The 21,403-nt window shown below is 39.8% G+C and overlaps 2 protein-coding genes across 5 annotated transcripts; both read left to right on the top strand.

The window, feature by feature from the left end:
* The first annotated feature begins 2,622 nt into the window (after positions 1 to 2,622).
* znf131 (zinc finger protein 131) lies at positions 2,623 to 9,349 on the top strand. 4 transcript variants are annotated; one of them, XM_034118078.1, is made up of 9 exons: positions 2,623 to 2,789; positions 4,218 to 4,362; positions 4,453 to 4,554; positions 4,667 to 4,811; positions 5,002 to 5,110; positions 5,314 to 5,502; positions 5,624 to 5,999; positions 7,085 to 7,215; positions 8,303 to 9,349. In XM_034118078.1, exons 2-9 carry the CDS (start codon positions 4,236 to 4,238, stop codon positions 8,825 to 8,827), a joined length of 1,704 nt encoding a protein of 567 aa, XP_033973969.1. In that variant the 5' UTR covers positions 2,623 to 2,789; positions 4,218 to 4,235; the 3' UTR covers positions 8,828 to 9,349. The 4 variants fall into 4 exon arrangements, with proteins under 4 accessions (XP_033973969.1, XP_033973971.1, XP_033973970.1 ...); XM_034118080.1 differs by having other exon boundaries at positions 2,688 to 2,789; positions 4,223 to 4,362; XM_034118079.1 differs by lacking the exon at positions 2,623 to 2,789 and adding an exon at positions 2,916 to 3,058.
* A 1,432-nt stretch (positions 9,350 to 10,781) lies between these two features.
* On the top strand, positions 10,782 to 20,915 carry nim1k (NIM1 serine/threonine protein kinase). Its single transcript, XM_034118082.1, has 7 exons — positions 10,782 to 10,865; positions 15,365 to 15,840; positions 16,125 to 16,493; positions 16,627 to 16,739; positions 18,660 to 18,781; positions 18,915 to 19,061; positions 19,323 to 20,915. The coding sequence occupies exons 3-7, from the start codon at positions 16,183 to 16,185 to the stop codon at positions 20,079 to 20,081; spliced, it is 1,452 nt and encodes a 483-aa protein (XP_033973973.1). The 5' UTR covers positions 10,782 to 10,865; positions 15,365 to 15,840; positions 16,125 to 16,182; the 3' UTR covers positions 20,082 to 20,915.
* Positions 20,916 to 21,403: the final 488 nt, after the last annotated feature.

The following is a 21,403-nucleotide window of genomic DNA, read 5'->3' on the forward strand; positions in this document are numbered from 1 at the left end:
AGAATGACAAAAGACAGCAGCTTCATAAAAAGATTATTCAAATGTTCCCTAATGCATAGCTTCAGTTGCTCTACCAAAATATTCTGGAGACACATTTTATTCCTGTTAAAATGTTGGTTAGGAAGAAATTATTGCATAATACCACTGCATTAAAGGGACAGTTCATCTGCAGTTACAGTATATAAAATAACTGTAAACAGCCAGTCCAATCTTGCAGGTTAGTTGTCTCTCTGCAGATAAAGGTCATGCTGTTATAAGATTGCTAAGGTCAGTTTTAAACGAGGCCAACAAATGTAATGTTAAACAATAAATAAAAGTGCAAGCTGCACAATATGACAGAAGTGAATAAAATAACCCTGCAATATGTGCTACATTTGCAGCTTGTTAGGGTGTATACAATTGTTGGTTTTTCTTCATGATGTTTTTTTGGGATGTATGCAGTGTTGTTGGGGTTCAGGGTCATAGTTCCATCACCCTCTAGGTTCTCTAATTCTTCCATTTAAATATAAGAGATAGCGATATACACAAATAGCATAGTTAATTTTCTGCTGCTTGTGCTGATTTCAGAAGTTCTGCCAGAATGATGTGAGTCAAACCCTGTATCAAGCAATGTTAGTAGTATGCCTTTAACATTTGGGGCTGCAACTTGCAGCCGGAATACACAAAAAGCATTACACACAACAAAAATCCCAAGGTAGAAGTTACATTTGGTCAAGGTCACAAAACAGATATGAACGAAGGTAAAATTTGGTGCAGCAGAACACAGGCTACTGTGTCCAGAGTAAATTATGGTATCAGTGTCTTATGCCAGGAGTGAGGTCTAGCATCCATCAACCAACCTCATTTACAGTGTCTGGCACTGTGATACTTTTTCTTTATCAGGTCACACTGACCTGCATATTAGAATGTATATCAGTACGTTTCAAGAGATCTGAATGGATAGTAATGATGCACACAAACTTAAGATAACACATGTGTTATCTAGTGTGATGCCCCCGTGGGGACATCATCGAGTCTCTCTGCCATTGCAATCTGGTGAGGCTCTCTAACCTCTGCCTCTCACCTGCAGGTCCTCAGCTACCCAAATGCAGCTCATAGGCTGGTGTGCTGAGGTATTTAAATGCTGGCTGTCTCCACAGCCAGACTTTGGTTTGGTTGGTTTATCTCTTGCTTTGTTTGCACTTTACAACACTCACTCACACTCACACCTTCTTCAACCATGCGCTGCACACACCACTGACTCTATTGTTTATCACACTTCATTGGTATATTATTAATTTGGTTATTTAATTTGGTTAATAAAGTATTGTTTAAACGCAAATTGTGTTGTCTCCCTTTTTGTTGTGACTGCCTGAGCCAGGTCATGACAAATGGGGACTCATCCATTTAAGCTAGGGGTGTCAAACTCAAGGCCCGGGGGCCAAATCCGGCCCGTGACTTCATTTTCTGTGGCCCACAAGAGCTTGCAAAGAATATTATATGTTTATTATACGGTTACATGCCGATTTACAGAAGCACGTTGCCCATCAACTACATGTCCCACAATGCATCTCAAATTTGCCTTTTTTCTCAGAATTTTACTATTTTTCTTCAAAATATTCATTTTTTCTTAGAATTTGCCTTTTTCTCAGAATGTTACTTTTTTTTCAAAATATCACTCTTTTTTTTTTTAAATGTCATTTATTTTGATTTGATTTTGACTTTTTTTCCAGAATTTGGCTTTTCTTTTTAAACATTTTGTCAAATGCTCACTGAAGAGACTTGCAATTATTTGCCCTAGACCTCTGCTTTCAGACGTAGTTAATTATGAAGTTATTACCCTATCCGATAATAATCCAATTCAGAGGCAATAATGTAATAGGCTATAATACATTATTTTATATTAAATATTTATATATGTATTTTTTTATAGTCTTATATATAAAACTGGCCCTTTGAGTGCAACCATAATGCTAATGTGGCCCGAGATGAAATTGAGTTCGACACCCCTGATTTAAGCTATGTAAGTATTAGATTGTTTGGTTATTTTGTAGTGTTTCAATAAGCGGGTCCAACTAATTGTTGGATGTGACTGTGCTTTGTAGAATATGTATATTCAATGTTGATAAGTAAATAGTTTGTACAAGCTTCAGTGGTAATGCATCAGAACTTAGCTTTTGTCTGAGTGCTGACCCTGTCCATAGCATTTTGATGGCAAATGAGAACAGGAAATATTAAACAGGAACATGCCTCTTCTTTAGTTATATTTTAAGCAAGACCTTTTTTATTTATTTTTTTTCTTATAACATGGTTTGGTCTCAAGTAAACATCTCAATGCAGATTTGACCCTGCTTATACAGTAACACTGATACATAAACTGTCGTACATTGCAATATACATTAACCTAGTAGTCTACAACCTAAGCATACTATAATAATAGTAACTTTCTGTAACAACAGGCTCTAACATTTAAGGTAATTGTGGGGTTATTTTGAAGCATTGTCATTCTTCTTACTATTGAATCAGTAGATGATACATGTACCATTTAATACACCTGAATACACTTGCATTCAGTTTGGTAGTTAGTTTGCTAAAAGTTGATAAAGAAGCTAGAAAAAGTCGTCACTCACCGCCGTCACTAAGCAACGCTTTTCCGCGTCCTTGAATTCGCAATGGCTTCTGGGAATCCGAGGCTCTACGGTTGAAGAACGACCGCCCTTTTTGGAGCAACGAGAGAAGAACAGCGCTACATGAGTCGAGGGAAATATTATCGCAAAACAACTTTCTGAAGCATTGTAACCATACTGCAGGTATGCATATCGCTGGTTTGTAGGGTGCATTTTGTTCCACGGAGGTTATAATTAAGAAATCTGTCCGGGAAAAGTGTATTTTAATGCGCGGTTTGATGACGTAATGTTGATTGTCAAACGCGAAATGGCGAGCGTGCTAAGAGGCCCGTTACCTGCGACACTCTGGGCTTGTACCATGTTTATATCCTTCATGTTCCGGTATCTAAACGAGTACACGGGGCTATCCATGCCTGGAGTGCTGGGCTTTGGTTGTCTATGCCTCGAGTCTGGTAAATTCTTTTTTTTGTTCTTCTGTGGGATAGGAGTGTATGTTAGCAAGTTAAGCTAATGTCGAGCTGAACTAGCAAAGTTGTTAGCCAAATGAACACCCATGTGTGGGGTTATTGGTTGAAATATGTGCCCGTCTTCTTGTGTGACAGGAAAGGGTTAGGGTTAGCTCTTAAAATTAGGCAGGGGTTACTTGTTTTATTTCACAAGGTGATTATCAGTTATCGGCTGGCGTAACGTTATACCAGCTTGTGATGTGGTTGTAATGGGCCCATACTTTGACTTCCTCTGTGCAATGTTGTTGCCATGTAGAGCCTTTATTAAGCTTTGAACTTCAGATGATTTCCCCTCTGTCAGCTGCGCTCTAAAACAGACAATTCAGCGATGCTTTGACCAAAATGTTAAATGCGTTCATTTGACATGTTATGTTATCTTTTTTTTCGAAATGTTGGCAAACTTGCAGAGCTTTTAACACATGTTAGCTTCTTCTCAAATCCCAATGTGTTTTTGTGTTGTCTCCTTTAGTGTTTAATAGTATTCGGACTTACAAAACTCGTGACTTTGTTATTATTCTAAAATGACCTGTAAAGAGACATGTCAGGTCGTTTCCTTATTGCCTGCAATGTAAGGTAGAAACAAACTGAGTAAGATAAGAGATGTGTGGTTGTGCAAGTGCAATGTGGGAATATGAATAAAGGGGCAGCACTTTTCTAACTTTGTTATATTTGAACAATGTGGGGTTCAATTGACTGCAGTGCAGTGGTTAATCAGAGGTTTCACACTCAGATCTCATGTCAGGTTGGTCTCAGTGAGGTCATGACACCCTATTTTGTTTATGTTGGCTATTTATTGGAGGTTTGATCATGATGTAAAACCCATGAATGAAAACTAAGTTATGGAGCCAGAAAATACAGCCCTAAATATTAAATACAATTTATTTTAGGGTTTGTTTATCATCATTTAAGTACACCAAATGTGTTCTTATGTGTTTTAAAATGCTTAAATCTCTTGTCTTTTGTCCTTAGAAGAATTGAAAACAATTATGAAAAATCGATCTAGGAAGCCAGGTCAATCAAAGTACATTGTGAGGTGTGTGAGATGTTCGGTGTAGCTAATAGCTGTGTTAATAATTGTATGTCCATCTTCCTCCATTCTGCATAGAAAAGGATAAGGTCAATAATGGCGGCTGAGGTGGAGGTGGAGCTGGAGGGCGATGAGTACCCAGCGCATTACAAAGTCATGATGGACAAACTTAATGAACAACGGCAGCTAGACCAGTTCACGGACATTACCTTGATTGTGGATGGTAAGTAGGCATATATACTATATAATAGTTCATCTTTATGATTAAATCCTGAGCAATGTATTATATATGCATGTCTCTTGTCTCTTGCAGGACATCAGTTCAGAGCCCACAAAGCAGTGTTGGCAGCATGCAGTCAGTTTTTCCATAAGTTCTTTCAGGATTTTACCCAAGAGCCACTGGTGGAGATAGAAGGTATTATGTGTTTTAATCAAGTAAAAGTAGTCCAATATATGTTACTGTGTTTGTTAGTATGTTATAAATAACAGCTTTAACTCACAAGTGCTGTTGTGTCTTGCTCTGACAGGAGTGAGTAACACAGCCTTTCGCCAACTGATGGAGTTCACTTACACAGCAACATTAGTTGTAGTTGGAGAGGAGGATGCTTTTGACGTCTGGAAGGCTGCAGAATACCTCCAAATGCAGGAGGCCATCAAAGCGCTCAACAATAAGTGAGTACCACATGCAAACATTTTACCTATCACTACAGATAATGCTTGCATTATTGTCACTATTAGAATTCAAAATATTTAATTCACAAATTCAGTGGTGAAAGATTTGAGGAGCTAGAAAATAATTGTTTGCAGGCCTTCTTTGTATAAACATTGTTACCTCTCAACAAGAGCTTCTCTGCTTCTGTAGGATACATGAAAATCCATCGCTGACGGCAAAGAGCAAAGGCAAAAAGAGGAAAATAGCTGAGACATCCAATGTGATTACAGAAACCCTACCTTCAGTGGAAGGGGAACAGGTCAGTAACTTTGTGGTGGTCACACTCATGGAGATGTAATTCCTTGCAAAGCAGTGGACAATAAGATCAGCTGAAATATCAGTGCAATTTTCCACCACTAAGATTTGTTCTTGTTGGTACATCGATTTATTGAAGTAAACACAAGTGGCCCTTACTGTGTCCATGCATTGGACTGTAATGACTGAATGCTGTCTGTTCTCCAGGTGGAGATTGAGGTAATAGGGGAAGGGGCCATCGAAGTGGAGGAGACTGGACTGGAGGAGGTGGTGGATGCAGCGAGGAATGCTCAGGCGTCAGATGACTCTGCTTTGGCCCTTCTGGCTGACATAACCAGCAAGTATCAACAAGGGGAACCTGCGCTACATATCATTAGGAAGGAAGGAATAGAGGAGGTTTGTTGATTTTTAATTGTACAAACCTTAATATAAGCTGAGTTTCATGTTCTTATGGTACATTAAGTAACAGTAAGATTGAAAGGATGAACCCTACCTTCTTTATGTTTGTGCTTGGCAGGAGGTTGTGTATCAGGAGGAAACAGTGACTGCCTCAAAAGTGTTGGAGAATGTCGAGGTCGTAGAAGTCCAGATTTCCCAAGTGGACAACATGTTTCGCTGCAACAAGTGTGATCGAAGCTTCAAGTTATACTACCACCTGAAACAGCACTTGAAAACACACCTGGGCTCGCTGGAAAAACCCCACGTGTGCGACCACTGCGGGAAAGCCTACACGCGAGAAGGCGCCTTGAAGCAGCACATCAACACGTTTCATTTTGATGCAGAAGAGTTGTCTCAAAACCAGAAACCCCAGAAGAAAGTACATGTTTGTGAATACTGTAAAAAGCACTTTGACCACTTCGGCCACTTTAAGGAGCACTTGCGGAAGCACACTGGTAAGAATGGAAATAAAGCTTCAAATTGAAATGAGTACAATCTATAATAATTAGGGCTGTCAAGTTAACGCGTTAATAACGCGTTAACGCAAAAAAAAAATTAACGCCACTAATTATTTTAACGCGATTAACGCATGTGTATTTTTTGTCCTCGGCCGCCCCGTAGTTTCAGAGCGCATCGAGTTTAAAATACCATCTACAAGCTGATGCTGACAGCCCCGCTCCTGCGCCCGCTTGTGGCAGACCACACTTCCACGCTCACCGGCAGGCCCGGACTGGCCATCGGGAGGACCGGGAGGGTGTGTATGTGTGGGGCGACTCGCGCGAGCGAGGCACACCTTACGTGTTGTTGTTAGCATCTGGTGCTAGCTAGCTGCGCTAACGGATATAAGGAGCTGTTTCAATGACATTTCGCCGACAACTGCGCCGAGCACTTGACTTTATGCAGGTAGCCAGACAGTGGGACATTGTACGAAAAGTCAGCACACTCAGCACGGATAGTACGCGCAACATGATTGCAGCTCCCGTTCGAGCATATATGCCTTGAGCTGCACATACTGTAGCTCCAACGATCCATCACAGTGTCTCCACAGTGTCTCCACACACACACACACACACACACACACACACACACACACACACACACACACACACACACACACACACACACACACACACACACACATACACACACACACACACACTTTGTATTGTATTATTGTATGAGAGAGGTTCCAGGTTGAATTGAGGCGAATATTTGTAATGTTCAGAGGTTGTTGTGTTTAATATTCATGAGAATATTTGTCATTTTTCAAATGATAATAAACAAACATATAAAGCATATTTGTCCACTCATATGTTGATAAGAGTATTAAAAACTTGAAAAATATCCCTCTAAGGTACATTTAGAACAGATACAAAATGTGCGATTAATTTGCGATTAATCGCGATTAACTATGGACAATCATGCGATTAATCGCGATTAAATATTTTAATCGACTGACAGCCCTAATAATAATGCATTGTTAATGTTTTATACATCAAGCTTTGACATACATGTTTGGCTTTATATGTCCTATCTGTAGGTGAAAAACCTTACGAGTGTCCAGCTTGCCATGAGCGATTTGCAAGGAACAGCACACTGAAGTGCCATATGGCAGCCTGTCAGGATGGGGCCGGAGCCAAGAAGGGACGCAAGAAACTCTACGAATGCCAGGTACAGTTTGTTCAGTATCGAGGCCATCAAGTGCTGACCTGCCAGTGCGGCGTCTATAGTAGGAAACAAAAATTTCCCGCTTCTTTCACATTGTATGTATTTATTTATTTACTTCACAAAGACATAACACCCAGACATTCTGTGATATGATAAAGTCATAATTGGTGTTTAATGAAGTTGGCACCGTTTTGTCATGGACTGAATTAAGGGGGAATTGATAAACGTATTTCATCATAGTTTCTTTTACAAAATTAACACAACAAATGTAATGTAATGTATATCTGCACAGAGCTGCGCAATATGGAGAAAATCAAATATCATGTATTTTTTTCTTTACCAAAAACAACAATAGCGATATTAGCTATATTGCGATGATATTGTAGGCGTTACATCAGGTTGACTATGGCTGAAAGCGATTGCAGTCGTCTTTTATCCGGAAGGTTGTGAGTTCGATCCCAGCCCAGTACGGTCAACACGTTGATTTATCTTTTACCAAGATACTTAACCCCTAGTTGCTCCTGAGGTATGAATGTTAGATTCCCTGAGCAAAAATGGCACATTGCTCTGTATAATCGTGACATGTATGTAAAGAGCTTTGAGGAGTCGTCAAGAGTGTATAAGTACTTTCCATTTTTGATTTACTATTGCTGTTTCTACAAAATATTTTCACAATGAGATTTTTGATAAATATATCATCAGTAATGTAAATGTAATGACTAAATGGGCAAGGCAAATTATATATAAACAGCTAGAGCTCTGGTATGTTCAAAACTTGACATCACATTACTGTTATGAAACAGAAACGACAATGATAAGACATATCCAAATGTAAGATAATATCTAGTCTCCTATCACAATACAAATATCATATTTTTATATTGCCCAGCCCTATATCTGACTATCAATGTTATTAATAAACTTGGTCCGCCTGGCCGGTGTGCTTGACAGGTGATTGGTTTTTTTTACGGCCTCATTTGCCTCAGAGCTTAAAACAGCTATAATAATAATAATAATAATTATACAATTATTAGTTAAACAAAATTGTCAAATCAAGAAATCGAATGACTTTTTTTTCCTCCATCATCAGGTCTGCAGCAGTGTATTCAACAGATGGGACGAGTTCAAAGACCATCTTGTGAGCCACACAGGCGACAAGCCAAACCACTGCACCATGTGTGACCTGTGGTTTACCCACCCCAAAGAACTAAAGACCCACCTCAAACACGTGCACTCCATTGAGGACGACAAATCAATAGAAGAAGTAGTCATCACCGACTCTGTCGCCTCCGCCGCACTCGCTATCGCAACCCAGAGCATAGAAGGGACGGAAACTGTCCTGCTGGATGACGGGATCCAGGTGGAACACGTCACAGTGGAGCCCGTGGACGTGATGGAGATGGAGATGGAGGAGACTACGACAATGTTGGTGGAGGACGGAGGGGTGACGGAGATGTGTGAGGAGGACGTGGAAAGATTAAAGCAGGCCGGGGTGCAAATCCAGGTGGTGCATGTGACCACAACTGAAGTGGATGGGCAGCAGGTGGTGAACTCTCAGGTAGAGGTGGAGGGTGAAATGGTGAGCGTTGAAGCAGAACAAGCAGGGGAGGCATGAGAATGTGGACAGGACAGTGTTTTAAAAGACCTGCAGGACACACTTTGAGTGCTGAACGACTTTCCTTTAGCTGACTTGTTTTCCATAAAGGACGCTACATGTGGGATACAGCATGTCACCCCCACAACAGCTCTCACTCTTTTAACACGGACTTATGAAACAAGTGATTGGGATGTATCCTTTCCTTGCTAATGATCCTTTATCTATTTTAAAGCGGCTTGCCATAATTTCACATATTCTTGACTCTTCAGTTCAGTGCTTCTGAAATGAATTCTGATGACTTTTTCTCCATGTCCTTTTTTTTTTACCTCAAATATATAATGTTCTTCTAGTTTGGATCACTTGCCAAGACAATTTGACATGGAATGAAAAGTTTTGGTTGCATGTTTGGTACTGATATTCCTCAGTGCTAACGCTACAGGTTTGTTTAAGCTTATTTTTCTACTGACTTGATGTTTTTGTAGTAAAATTCATATGGAATAAAATTGGTTTCCAGAATGGGCTACACGTCTATACATGTCATCTATTGACTGAGATTCATCTTTAATCAACTCGGTGAGGAAAAAGATACATTAAGAAATGCTGTTGAGTTTATTTGTATTCATAAACTCTTAATATTATTATACCGTCAAATTGTATTTCTCCAATTCTTAAACCTGCTCTGTATCTGCTGGATGTATTGATGGAAAACTGTTTTGTTTAGCCCAGTGGCGTAACCGGGGCCCAGAGCCGGCCAGGGGCCCATGCAACAAAAAAAAATGGCACTGACCGGTTCACGCAGTCTTCAAAGTAACCAAGCAACCTAAATTAATTTGTAATTTGTCTGTCCAATGACCTTGCTCCCTTTCATGTCATGTGATACCTTGCGTGACTAGCGAACCGTTTAATCAACCTGTACTGTACTGTAGCTAGCAGCAGCAAGTTCTGCAGCATTATAAAAATGTAATGGCTTGCATTTATAATGTACAGCAAACCAAAGCACAAGAGCGGCGCTCAAAAGAGAAAGGACAAGAGAGAACAAGGAGATGTAACTGCTAAACTGACGAAATTAGACCGTTTTTTTTTCAAAACAATATTTGCACCGGGGGCCAATCACAACCTTGTTACCACTGGTTTAGCCCTTATATCCTAATTTCACAAGGTGGCTGATTGTATGCCGATGTTGTGTCTATAGCTTGTTCCCACTGCCCCCAAGTGGAGAGAAGTATTAATGTAGTTTTGAGAAAGTTGGTGTAATGCAGACCAGTACCAAACTCATAAACCTTACTGTAGCACCATACATAGAAGTTTGAGAAAGGTTTATTTTGTTATCTTCTGAACAGTTTGTCTGCCAGTCTTGTCAATAGGCTTCATCAACTTGAACGATTAATGAAGAATCCCAGAAATATATTGAATTTTACAAATATTAAAATTAACAGGCTGTATTATATGGAATTGTACGAACTCTATCAAACTACAATTATCAAGATAACAGGCCTGATAGCTGGTTAGATGGTTTAACCTGAAAAAAATGATAACATGATCAAACTTCATCAATTGAGGTAGATGTAGATAAAGACCTGGGGAGAAACTATATTTGATGGGGTAATAGCTAGGGATCCTCACCTTTTTCAGAATTAAAATAAACATCCACGATAACAGACATGGACACCTCTTAAGGCCTCCTGGTGGTCCCCTGACCGCATCTTGAACCTTTGCTGTACTAATAGGCTGGCAGGTGACGCACAGGTTAGGTTACCTGAATCCTGCCGCCGCGTTTTTCTCTGGACAGCTCCTGTGGTTCTGAACTGAAGTGATCCTGCACCTCGAGCTGTAAGTCTAGCCTCTGATTGGATAAGATATACACGGTGGCCCACTCAGCTCGCCGCTTATTGGTAGTTTCAGCTGCCATTCAAAGGGATTTCCTCCACAACAGACTGAAGGAGGGAGCAGCTGCTGCAGAACCAGTGCACTGTGTCACCGGGCACCGGAGGAAGATGATTTTACAGCGAGGTCCGTAAAGCTTGTCGCCACGGGCCCGGTAAAGATATCCACCAAAGTAAGACTGGTTCACACATGTTTACCTCCTTTGTGTTTCTGTGCTGATAGGATTAGAGAGCAATGCGCCGGCTCAGGGATGGCCTGCTGCGAGGAGGTGTTAACTGTTGACTGTCATTGAATACCCAGACAAATAACTTTATTACTGTTATAAGTGTTATTTAGTCGTAAGGTGTGCGTTTTGAAGTTTTTCGCCCATGAATATATAATTACACTAGCACATCACAGACCAAAACTGTGGTGAGTCAGCAGTAGCCTATTAGATGGAGATTGAAGAGCTCGGCTCGTATGAATGAATAACATTTGTCATCTTACTTTTTAGTTATATTTAAATAATATTGTGCAATGATTAGTTTCGTTAAATTCAATATGTCACTTCCGAATAGCGATCACAATGCATCACCTGTCAGTTACGCAAGCACGTGACACAATCCCACGCGCAATGTAAGATATCAATTGGATGTCACAATTGCATAACATGTCAAACTGAGAAAGCTCCAAATTCTGTCAAAACTTAGTAATGTTTTCCACTCATTGTAGACCTGGATTAGAAGCTATCCCTTTTTTAGGGTGTGTTTACATCCGCCTTAATAACATTTGTTCTTGATTTGTATTCTTTTGATGGTCAATCAGTCAGAGCACATGAAACATTGTCCTTTATGTGTTTTTTCTTTGATGCAAACCTCTTTGAAGCGCTGACAGTGAATACAATGCAAAATCAGATGTGTGAAGAAGGAAGAAATAACTGACCAAATATATTGGATTTGAAGCACCAGATGCATGATTCTTCCACATTATGTATTATGTTATTGGATATACAGTGTCATAGAAACTTTGTTTAGGCCTCAGAGACCTCTCTCTCTCTCTCTCTCTCTCTCTCTCTCTCTCTCTCTCTCTCTCTCTCTCTCTCTCTCTCTCTCTCTCTCTCTCTCTCTCTCTCTGAGATAGACAGGCAAGGAGCTGCAAGGTATTATCTAGTACAGATTCTGTCATGTAAGGTTAAAAATATTAAGTTTTTCCCCAACTTCAGTGGTAAATAGTCACAATAGTGTCCAACTTGTGTATTGAATTAATTCAGTTGACCATTGGTTATTGATGGTGAAATCAAGTCAGGTAAACCACATGCTTTAGTTTTAGTGCATCCATAGAGGTGTGTGTGTGTGTGTGTGTTTGTTTGTGTCAGGGGGGAGGGATTAAGGGGTCAGTCTGTTTTTTAGGAGATGTGAAATGTTTGCCCCATGGATTCCAGAGCGGCCTGCCTCTCTGTTCCTAGGGCCCGTAGTCTTCATTGTCACAGCTCTTTCACTGCTGAGCTCTTTATTCTTGTCAGCCGTGCGTCTCAATCAACACACTGGGCTGCTTTGTTTGAGAGAGCTCACTGTCTGTGTGTATGCACTTGTGTGTGCGTTTAAATGAGTGTGCATGTGCAAAGTGTGTATGTCCTCGTCTTTGTGCTTGAATGCATAACTGCAGTGAAAGAGACAATGCCGATCAAGCACAGGCGAAATAAGAGAGGGACGTCAAGTGAATGGGAGGAAAAGTAAGGTGTTTTTTTTACAGCCTAAACAGAGAGGAGGAACTCTTTTAACTGATGTTTGGCAGCTTGTGATGTTAGAAACAGCTCCTCTGTTGTCAGGTGTAATTCTTATCCACAGCTGCTTTGGTTGGCCTCTTGTGTTTTCCGTTGTTGGAGTGTGAGGAAGCTGCTGATGCTATATGTGTGTTCAGCAGCCGAGTGCACCAGGTAATCCCTTCTCTTGAGGAATCCCAAGACAAATGACTGGCTGTCTGGTGCGTAGGCAACAATGCTTGGCAAAGCTAATAGTGTTTGATGGTAAAGGGCTAGCCATTTGCTGACCTGTTTTAGATAAGCACTACCAATTGAGTTAGTTTCTGAATAGTACATCCAACAAAGTCTCGTACATCTGTCTGTCAAAGTGCAGAGGACAACATTCATCCTTTTTTTTATGTTAACCCCAGGGCTAGCCAGCAGCAGGCTACACAAGGTCTCTCCACAGCAACGTCTCCCAGCCCCTCTTGGGATCCTGAGGCGCTAACAAGACCGATAACATTTCTGCAGCTTGATCTGGGAATACCGCGGTGTCTTGGACTTGCCTGGAAATCCTCAAAAATAGGCCTATCTCTAAGAGTAACGAATCAGTTCTTTTTTTTAAATATTTTCTTTACATACAGTATGGTTAAAATGACCAGAACTACTAACTGTATCTCAGCTCTAGCTCAATCCAACAGGTTAGTTACCATATAATTATAAGGTCATTGTTGCTCTCTTGTGCTTTTTCTATGTGTGTGTCTAGGTGTATGTATAAATCCATCACTCTGCATGCATACATAATTAACACGGGTACTTTGAGGCTCAATGCAGCATTGTATAACTGTGAACATGGCCCTATGTGCTCTCTTTCTTGACACTCAGTGCCAGGTAATGCCTAATGCTCAGCATGAAAACAAACACACACTCGTGTCACCAAGCAACCAGGTAGTTCTGTTATCCAGTGGAAACAAAGCACAAAGCAATCTGGGTAACTATTTCTCGTCTATAGACCCTCTGTGGAGATACTCTTCACTTAAAGTCATTATCAGTACATCCAGTTTGTGTGGCAGTCCTTAAGAATCCCCTCTGTTTGTTTCAGAGACACTTAATTTACTTATAGAAAATGTGATTGAATCATAGAATATAACAACAGTATTAAGACAGAACTATTACCGTGTTCATTTGACTTGTTAATTTGTTCTTAGTTGTTAACTCACCATCTTGGACTGCTGTTGACTTTAGGCTGTTGTTTTCCTTTTGCCTGTTTATAGAATATGGGGATTTACAAATAGAAATATGAAGCAATAAAATCCAGCAATCGTCAATACCTCTCTACCATCCATGAAACAGAGATGCATTTGGTTGTTAAACCTCACCTTTCTGCGACTTGCTCAAAGTCAGTTGATATGGAATTTAGGTGCGCTCACAGTGTGAACACAGACTTTAAAGTAGTCGGTTTACCCTGCAGCTCTTCATCTAACAACTCACTGTGGCTTCTGCTTCATGACTCTTTGTTATATTTCAAACTCTTTTTTTGCCATGGCTAAATCACTTTTGTGTTTCCTAGTTTGGAAATAGATGGTGACAAAAAATATATGTATTTATATGAATATGTCAAGAATATTACTTGAAAATGCTATTCTCTATATAAAGTATATTATGAATGAAAAAAGTACAATACTTGCAGGATGTGCAACAGCAAACAGGAGTCGTTTGAAATTGTACTTGCTAAGACATATTTATAACTCCTTATTCTTTTAGTAGACTAGTAAGTACATATTAATCTACAATAAAAGAAAAATACCATTTTCCGATGGAGATTTTGTCCACAAACCCTTCTTGCTCTTCTCTCATAATTGATGTGTTTATATCATGCAAGGTTGTCCCTTTAGTCTTTTTGTTTATGTGTATAAAAGGCTGGTATTCAGGGCTCGTTGCTTTGTGCTGTAAAGTGGATGCCTCTCTTCTCTTAGCAAGTCCTTTTAGTCTGCCTGAGATCAATGCTTCGATATTCATGGCACGATGGTAGCAAGGTGTTTGAAGGCTGGGAGATTGTTGCATCTCACAAAAGAGAAATGCTTTGATTTCCTTGTGAGGCTTTAAAATAGATTGATTCATCTTAATATAGAGACAGACGAGAGAGAGCACCTTCCAAAGAACCATGTTACACCAGGTTAAGCCTTACTACTATTGCCTTTTTTTTCTATCCATAGTTATTCATCAAATTGTTGAATGATCAATGTATTTATTGATTATGTTGACACATCTAAAAGTTATGAATATTGCCAGGCAGTGTTATCCTTTAATGCATTAATGAAAAGCTAATCTGTCATTTTTTAACTGAGACTGTGGCAATATTCGGTTTATATGAGGGCCATAGATTGTACTGTTACTGTTTGTATACATGCCATTCGCTGTGGTATTTAAATCCAGGTGTCAGGTTGATTCAGGTTATTCTATTAACTTGGTTGGCTGGTTGCAAGTCCTAAGTGTGCATAATATTCTGTTAAACACTACCACTAGGAAATTAGGACAATTTGTGTATTCTATGTCAGTGATTTCAGATGTCATTAGAGATTATACTTATGCACAATTAGGGTTCACCTTAACCTCAGATTCCCTTTGTCTTTTTCCTCTCTTGGGACTTTGTTAGACTTTTATGATTTGAGCAGCATGCAATTATCACCTAGTTATAATCGAGTACACCCCGTACTTTATCACACACACACACACACACACACACACACACACATACACACACACACACACATACACACACACACACACACACACACATGGGATAACAGTAATCTCTCATGCTCTCCATTACAATTAGAAAGGTATTTTATTGGAAAGTGATAAAGATATGCGATTTGTTTGGATTAACATTCATGGAAACCTAACATAGATTACATTTGTTTTACCATCTCTCTTGTGCTTTATTCCAGGTTGTCTCACTTCACGCTCCATGGCTGCACCCTGACACTTATCATCTGTTCAACCTCTTTCCACCATCCCCCCCCCATCAAGCTCCTCTGCCCTCCTCCTCAACCTGTGGCCTATTTATACCCTGGAGACCGAAAGAGCCCATTACAGCTCTGTGAACCTCTTCAGGAAGACACAACTGAGACCATGAATCCCATCTGATTTTAAGGTTCAGCATCGTTTTTTCAACAACTTTACATGAGGAACACAAGATAGGACTAACGGAATTTCTTCGTGAAGAGGACAGTTTTGCAGATTTGGGAAATTCTGGATGCAGCATGTTCTCGCGTACACAGACTGGAGGTTCTGCACTATTTTGTTGAGATACAGGAAACCAGCATTCATAACGTTGTTTTTTTTACTCAGTTGTCTAAAAAGTTATGAGCTTTGGTCAATGACACTGAAATACTTTTTCTCTCAAAATGGCTCACACCTGAAGGTAAGTCAGAGTTTTTGTCCCATTTGAATTTGCTCTATATCAATGTTTAAATTAGATCTATAATAATAATAATATTAATAATAATAATAATCTAATATGGTCAGACAAGAAAAGTAGAACATTTTGTAGTTGGCTTTATAAAAATGTTTGATCCTAGAAGCTTAAGAGTGTAGTTAGTTTATAAGGGTGGATTTTAAAAGGCAATTGAATAATTTAGGAAAATCAATCATCGTGCACAGGGCATGCAAATATATATTTTAACTTTTTTCTTATTGGGCATCCAGTCCTCCACTACCCCCAGCCATGAGCTAAGCCAACGCCACCCTGGGCATCCCTTGCAGGATGACTGCTGTCTGCCCCTCGGAGAGCAGCCCAGAGGGGGCTGAAGCTGGGGCTGGGACAGCAGGCTCAAGGGGGCGCGGGCCAGCAGGCACAGCTGGGAGCATCTCAGTCTCTGGGGCAGAGACTGCAGAGTCTAATGGAGACTCTGTCGGAGGTTCAGTTGGAGGTACAGCTGTGGTCCCTGGGGGCCAGAGGTACAGCCGCTGGAGCCGCCAGGACAGCTCCGACATCAACACAGATGACGAAGGAGCTACTGTCCGCCGCCTCACTCCTCTGGAGAGACTGAATCTGGACATGTGCCAGGACGACAGGTAGGCTTCAAGGGGTGATGCTATATTATCTATTTGCTTATCCCTTACTTTATCCGGTGTGGAAATGTTTCCTATGGTGGCTCAACTGTAGTATATCACAAAGAATATCTTCTGTGATTTAATCTGGTCACAGGGTGGTCCGTGAGCTAACAGTGGGAAGGAGAATCGGCTTCTACAAAATTCGAGGGGAGATCGGCTGTGGAAATTTCTCCCATGTCAAGTTAGGAATCCATGCCCTCACCAAAGGTGAGAAAGTACAAGACATGAGTTTTATGCCGCTATTAAAAGATCTGCGCTTGTGTACAGGAAAGAATCTAGAGCGGCAATCATACTGAGTATAATCAAGGCTCAGTGATGGAAGGTATACAGTTTGACTTAATAGCCATTGCTAAAGCTTGGAACACATCCATAATTAAGGAAACCTTAGGTAACCTCCCATTTGCTCTGGCTTTTTATTAGATTTAAGTGGTAATTTGGCTGATGAGTGCTTTCCATCAGTAGGCTGCAACACTAATAAGTGTGTCCTTTTGTAGCAATTTACTAACCAGGTGATGTGTGCCTGGCCAGGGGGCTGATTCAGCCACGAGACAGATTGCCTGCTGCCCTTGAACAGATGGATTGATTAGAGATCTCTTGTTTCCTTAGCGACGGCTAAAATTGATCCATGCCTCATCAAAGGCCAAAGAGAGGGAGGAAAATGAGTGTGTAGCTCTGTTTTTTTCTATCTTTTTAGGGTTATATGTAATGTGCTATGTGCCTGTCTGTGCCATGCTATGTGTGCATGTGGATATAAGTGGTATCATTTAGTCTTCCAAAAACAATATGAGCTGCGATGCATTTTGAATGCTCCTTTTGAAAGCTATGTCACAGCTGAAAGGGAGCCTAATACCAGTCTGAATAATGCATACTGATGCACAATTAGATATCTCAACACCATTTTGCCACTTAAAACCTTTTCTTTATTTAGTTACCTGAGCTCTATTTAACTTCTCTTTATAAATTATTTAACAGAATACAGTGAAGACATCAGTTGTTTGAATTTGATATATGTTACGTATTTTGATCTTTATTGGCTGTAAAATGTTATCTCTGTATCTGTAACTGTAAAATATCAATCTTGAAATGTGCACTATATATTCCTCCCCTCACATTTTAAAGGTGATAAGTCAAGTTGTGTTTCAGCACAATGTAGCTAACACAGCCTTCAGTGTTGCCGTCATATTTAATCTTCACCTGACCCTTTATACTTTGTGCTCAGACCTGAAGTCAGACCAGCTGTATTTCTTTAATTGCAAAATCAAATTGACTTTTAACGAAACAAAGAATGTGAAATTACATCATCAAGAAAATTGGTTTCTAAGTACAGCTAATCCTCCATCAAATGATCTAGAGAGCATCGGGCTTGGTCTCTTGACGGGCAATTCTGTGTTTGCTTGTCACAGGCTCACATTTTCCATCCTCTATCTCTTTACTTAACATGTGAATGTATGATGTCACAGACATCGCGGATCATTTTAGCAATGATAGACACATAGGGACATTATATCTTGTTTTTTTACAAAATCTTCAAAATATTAAATGTTCAGTTTAAATGAAATGCAACATTTAAGTATTTCCCTGCATGCTTTTAAATTATCTGAAAACACTGGACTAGCATAAATGGTCCTTTATTCAGATGGATTTCCTTAAAGATTACAGAGACATCTTTTAGGGGGCCGATTGTGGATGTTTTTCTCTTCATCAGCTCATCTTTATATGCTCACACTTGGTCTAATTATTACAATATAAAAAATGACACCCAGTTGTATGTATCATTTAAATGGGATGATCTTTCCTTTGATCTCTCCCAGTCCGATTACAATCTTCTTATTTTTCTTTTGGGGGGAGTCTGCACTTATCCAAATTCAATTGGTTCTGGGCACAGTATCCAGGCTTTTGACATTCAATAGACAATAGTTGGGCTATAACTTTACTTACTTGTCTGTACTTATGTTTTCTGTATTTTTATGCTGTTTTGTTTGTTTTATTGCTTTTATTGTTGGGTTTTTGTTTTATTTATAACAAGCTGTGTGATTTTTATCAATAACTGTGATTCAATTTGAAACTGCATAAAGTGCTGTATAATTCAAGTTTTTTCAAATGTGTATTCTCCCATGACATTACTAGACAAAGTGGCCATAAAGATCCTAGATAAAACAAAGCTGGATCAGAAGACTCAGCGACTTCTGTCCAGAGAGATCTCTAGCATGGAGAAACTTCACCATCCCAACATCATACGCCTCTATGAGGTTTGACTCCCCTATTGATTTATATACAAACTGAAACTGGTCCCAAAGGAGATTACACAACTACATCCGGCCAGACATCTGATATACTTAAGTAATGCACTCTGACTTTCCTGTCATCCTTTTTCTTTTTTAGGTGGTGGAGACGTTGTCACGGTTACACCTGGTGATGGAGTATGCAGGGGGAGGGGAGCTCTACGCAAAGATTACGACAGAGGGGAAACTCTCTGACACCGAAAGCAAGATTGTTTTCTCTCAGATCCTCTCTGCTGTCAAACACATGGTCAGTACATATAGGTTTATATTGAGCAGGTTTAAGTAAAATAATAAAAAAAATCAATCTGAATGCAACCTATTTTCAGTCTTTAAGTCAAATAACTGTGATGATGACCATTAAGAGACTAGCTACTTTTAAGACTAGCTACTTATACTTCACTAAAAAGTCAATTTTTGGCGCATATTCACTGGTATCTCCAAATGTCCACATCAGACTTGAAGTGACAGTAGATGGCACATAATGCAGTTTCTCCCTGTTCTCTCTCAGCATGAAAACAACATCATCCACAGGGACCTGAAAGCAGAAAATGTGTTCTACACCAGCAGCTCCTGTGTCAAGGTGGGGGACTTTGGCTTTAGCACGCTGAGCCCCCGCAGTGAGACCCTCAACACATTCTGCGGCTCTCCTCCTTACGCTGCGCCGGAGCTCTTTCGGGATGAGCACTATGTCGGCATCTTTGTAGACATCTGGGCCTTGGGGGTGATGCTGTTCTTTATGGTGACATGCACCATGCCGTTCAGGGCAGACACTGTGCCCAAACTGAAGCGGTGCATTCTGGAGGGAGCCTACATCCTGCCCTCCTGGGTGCCAGAGGCATGCCAGCGGCTGATCAGGGGAATCCTCCAACCCATACCATCTGACCGCTGTACAGTGGAGCAGATGATGGGCTGTGAGTGGCTGCTCCCAGTGGACTTCCCACATGCCATGGAGCCCTTCAAACTAGACCCATCCTACCTAGCAGAAAGTGATCCATCTGAACTAGTAGAGGAAGAGAAAGAGGTGAAAGCAGCACTGGAAACATTGGGAATCAGCTCAGAGCATATCCTCAACAACCAAGGAAAAGACTGCAGGAGCTCCATCACAGGGATCTATAGGATCCTGCTACACCGTGCTCACAGGAAAAGGGCTGTTGTGAGCATGCCTGTGGTCCCACAGGTAGTCAGACCAAAAAAACAGAGTAAAAAGGAACGGCTAAAAGGGTATCGTAGTCTAGGGCACACATCTAAGCTCTGTGTGATTCTGTGACTAAATGTTCTGCTTTGCTCTGGAAATGATTTCACTTCATAACTGAGATGAGGATGCATGGATTTTATTAGAAATGCAAAACAAAGGTGCTTTTCAGTCCAGCAGTTTAACTTACACCCTTACTCAGCTCCTAAACAAACTGCATTTCTTCCTAGAGTATCTTTCTTCTAGTAAGTAATATTAGTCTCTGTGAGAATGTTGCTGTTGATGAATCATGAGTGTATCCTTTTTGACAAGGACCTACTCATGAGAGATGGAAATGTTGTGAAATACATTTACAAATTAATATTATGATGATTAGAGAGCTTCTTTGGTAATGCTTTTCATTGAGGTCCTTGAAATAAGTATTACCTATTAGATAAAAAGTCCTTTATAAGATGCATATTAACATTTGCTAATAAGGATATATGAATGTTTGTAGCAATATTAACACGTTTAATGTTAGGTTATAAGACATTGTTCTTACTCAAGTTTGGCAAAAAGTGTTTTTTTATATTAAGCACATTGCTAAATGCTAATGAGGGCAAAATAAAGTATGCCGAATAAATGTGTTTTATTAACACTTATAGTGGTATTTAACACATGATAATGTCAAAAAGCATTTTATAAGGCCCAACAGGGGCCCTATTACCTATGAATGCTTATTACAAGGACCTTACAATTAAGCATTCCCACAACTTTGCATGAGACATGGAGGCTATATATGTATAGCCCATCCATTCAATGCTTAGTGCTGGAACACCAATAAACCCTATGAGACATGAATGTAGCATAAATCTTAATGAAAAAAGTTAGAAATCCACAACATAATGCTGAGGTGATGAAGTGGTGAAACATGCAGCTACATGAAATATAATGTCTATAATATTTATTTGCACTTTTTTCTGCGATGCCTTACTTTTTCTATCATGTTATGAAATCACTTGACCCTCAGCCAGACTGACTTCATTATACTCTTTAATGTTTGTGGTGATAGGAAGAGAGATTTCTTGAGAGAGACAAGATATCACTTAAACACCATCACCAAAATGATTGGTTGCTCATGTAGAAAAAACAATCTTTATATTTGACTTAGACAATTTTGGTATGAGTTCCAGTTATTCATTTTTAAGTTATCAGATGTCTGATTTTCATGCCATGTTTCAAATAAAATGAATACATAAAAAAACATTGAAATGGATTTGTCTTTTTTATGATTATTTTTCATAGCTAATGATGCGCTTTTATTTTTGTGTGTACCCTTTAGAATTTAACAGAAAAGGTGCCTTCACTGTTTTTGTGCAAGAAATTATTTTTTCTCAGCATCGAGCTTTTTTGTAGTG

The sequence above is a fragment of the Trematomus bernacchii genome, unplaced genomic scaffold (assembly GCF_902827165.1).
Source record: "Trematomus bernacchii unplaced genomic scaffold, fTreBer1.1, whole genome shotgun sequence".
Lineage (NCBI taxonomy): Eukaryota > Metazoa > Chordata > Actinopteri > Perciformes > Nototheniidae > Trematomus > Trematomus bernacchii.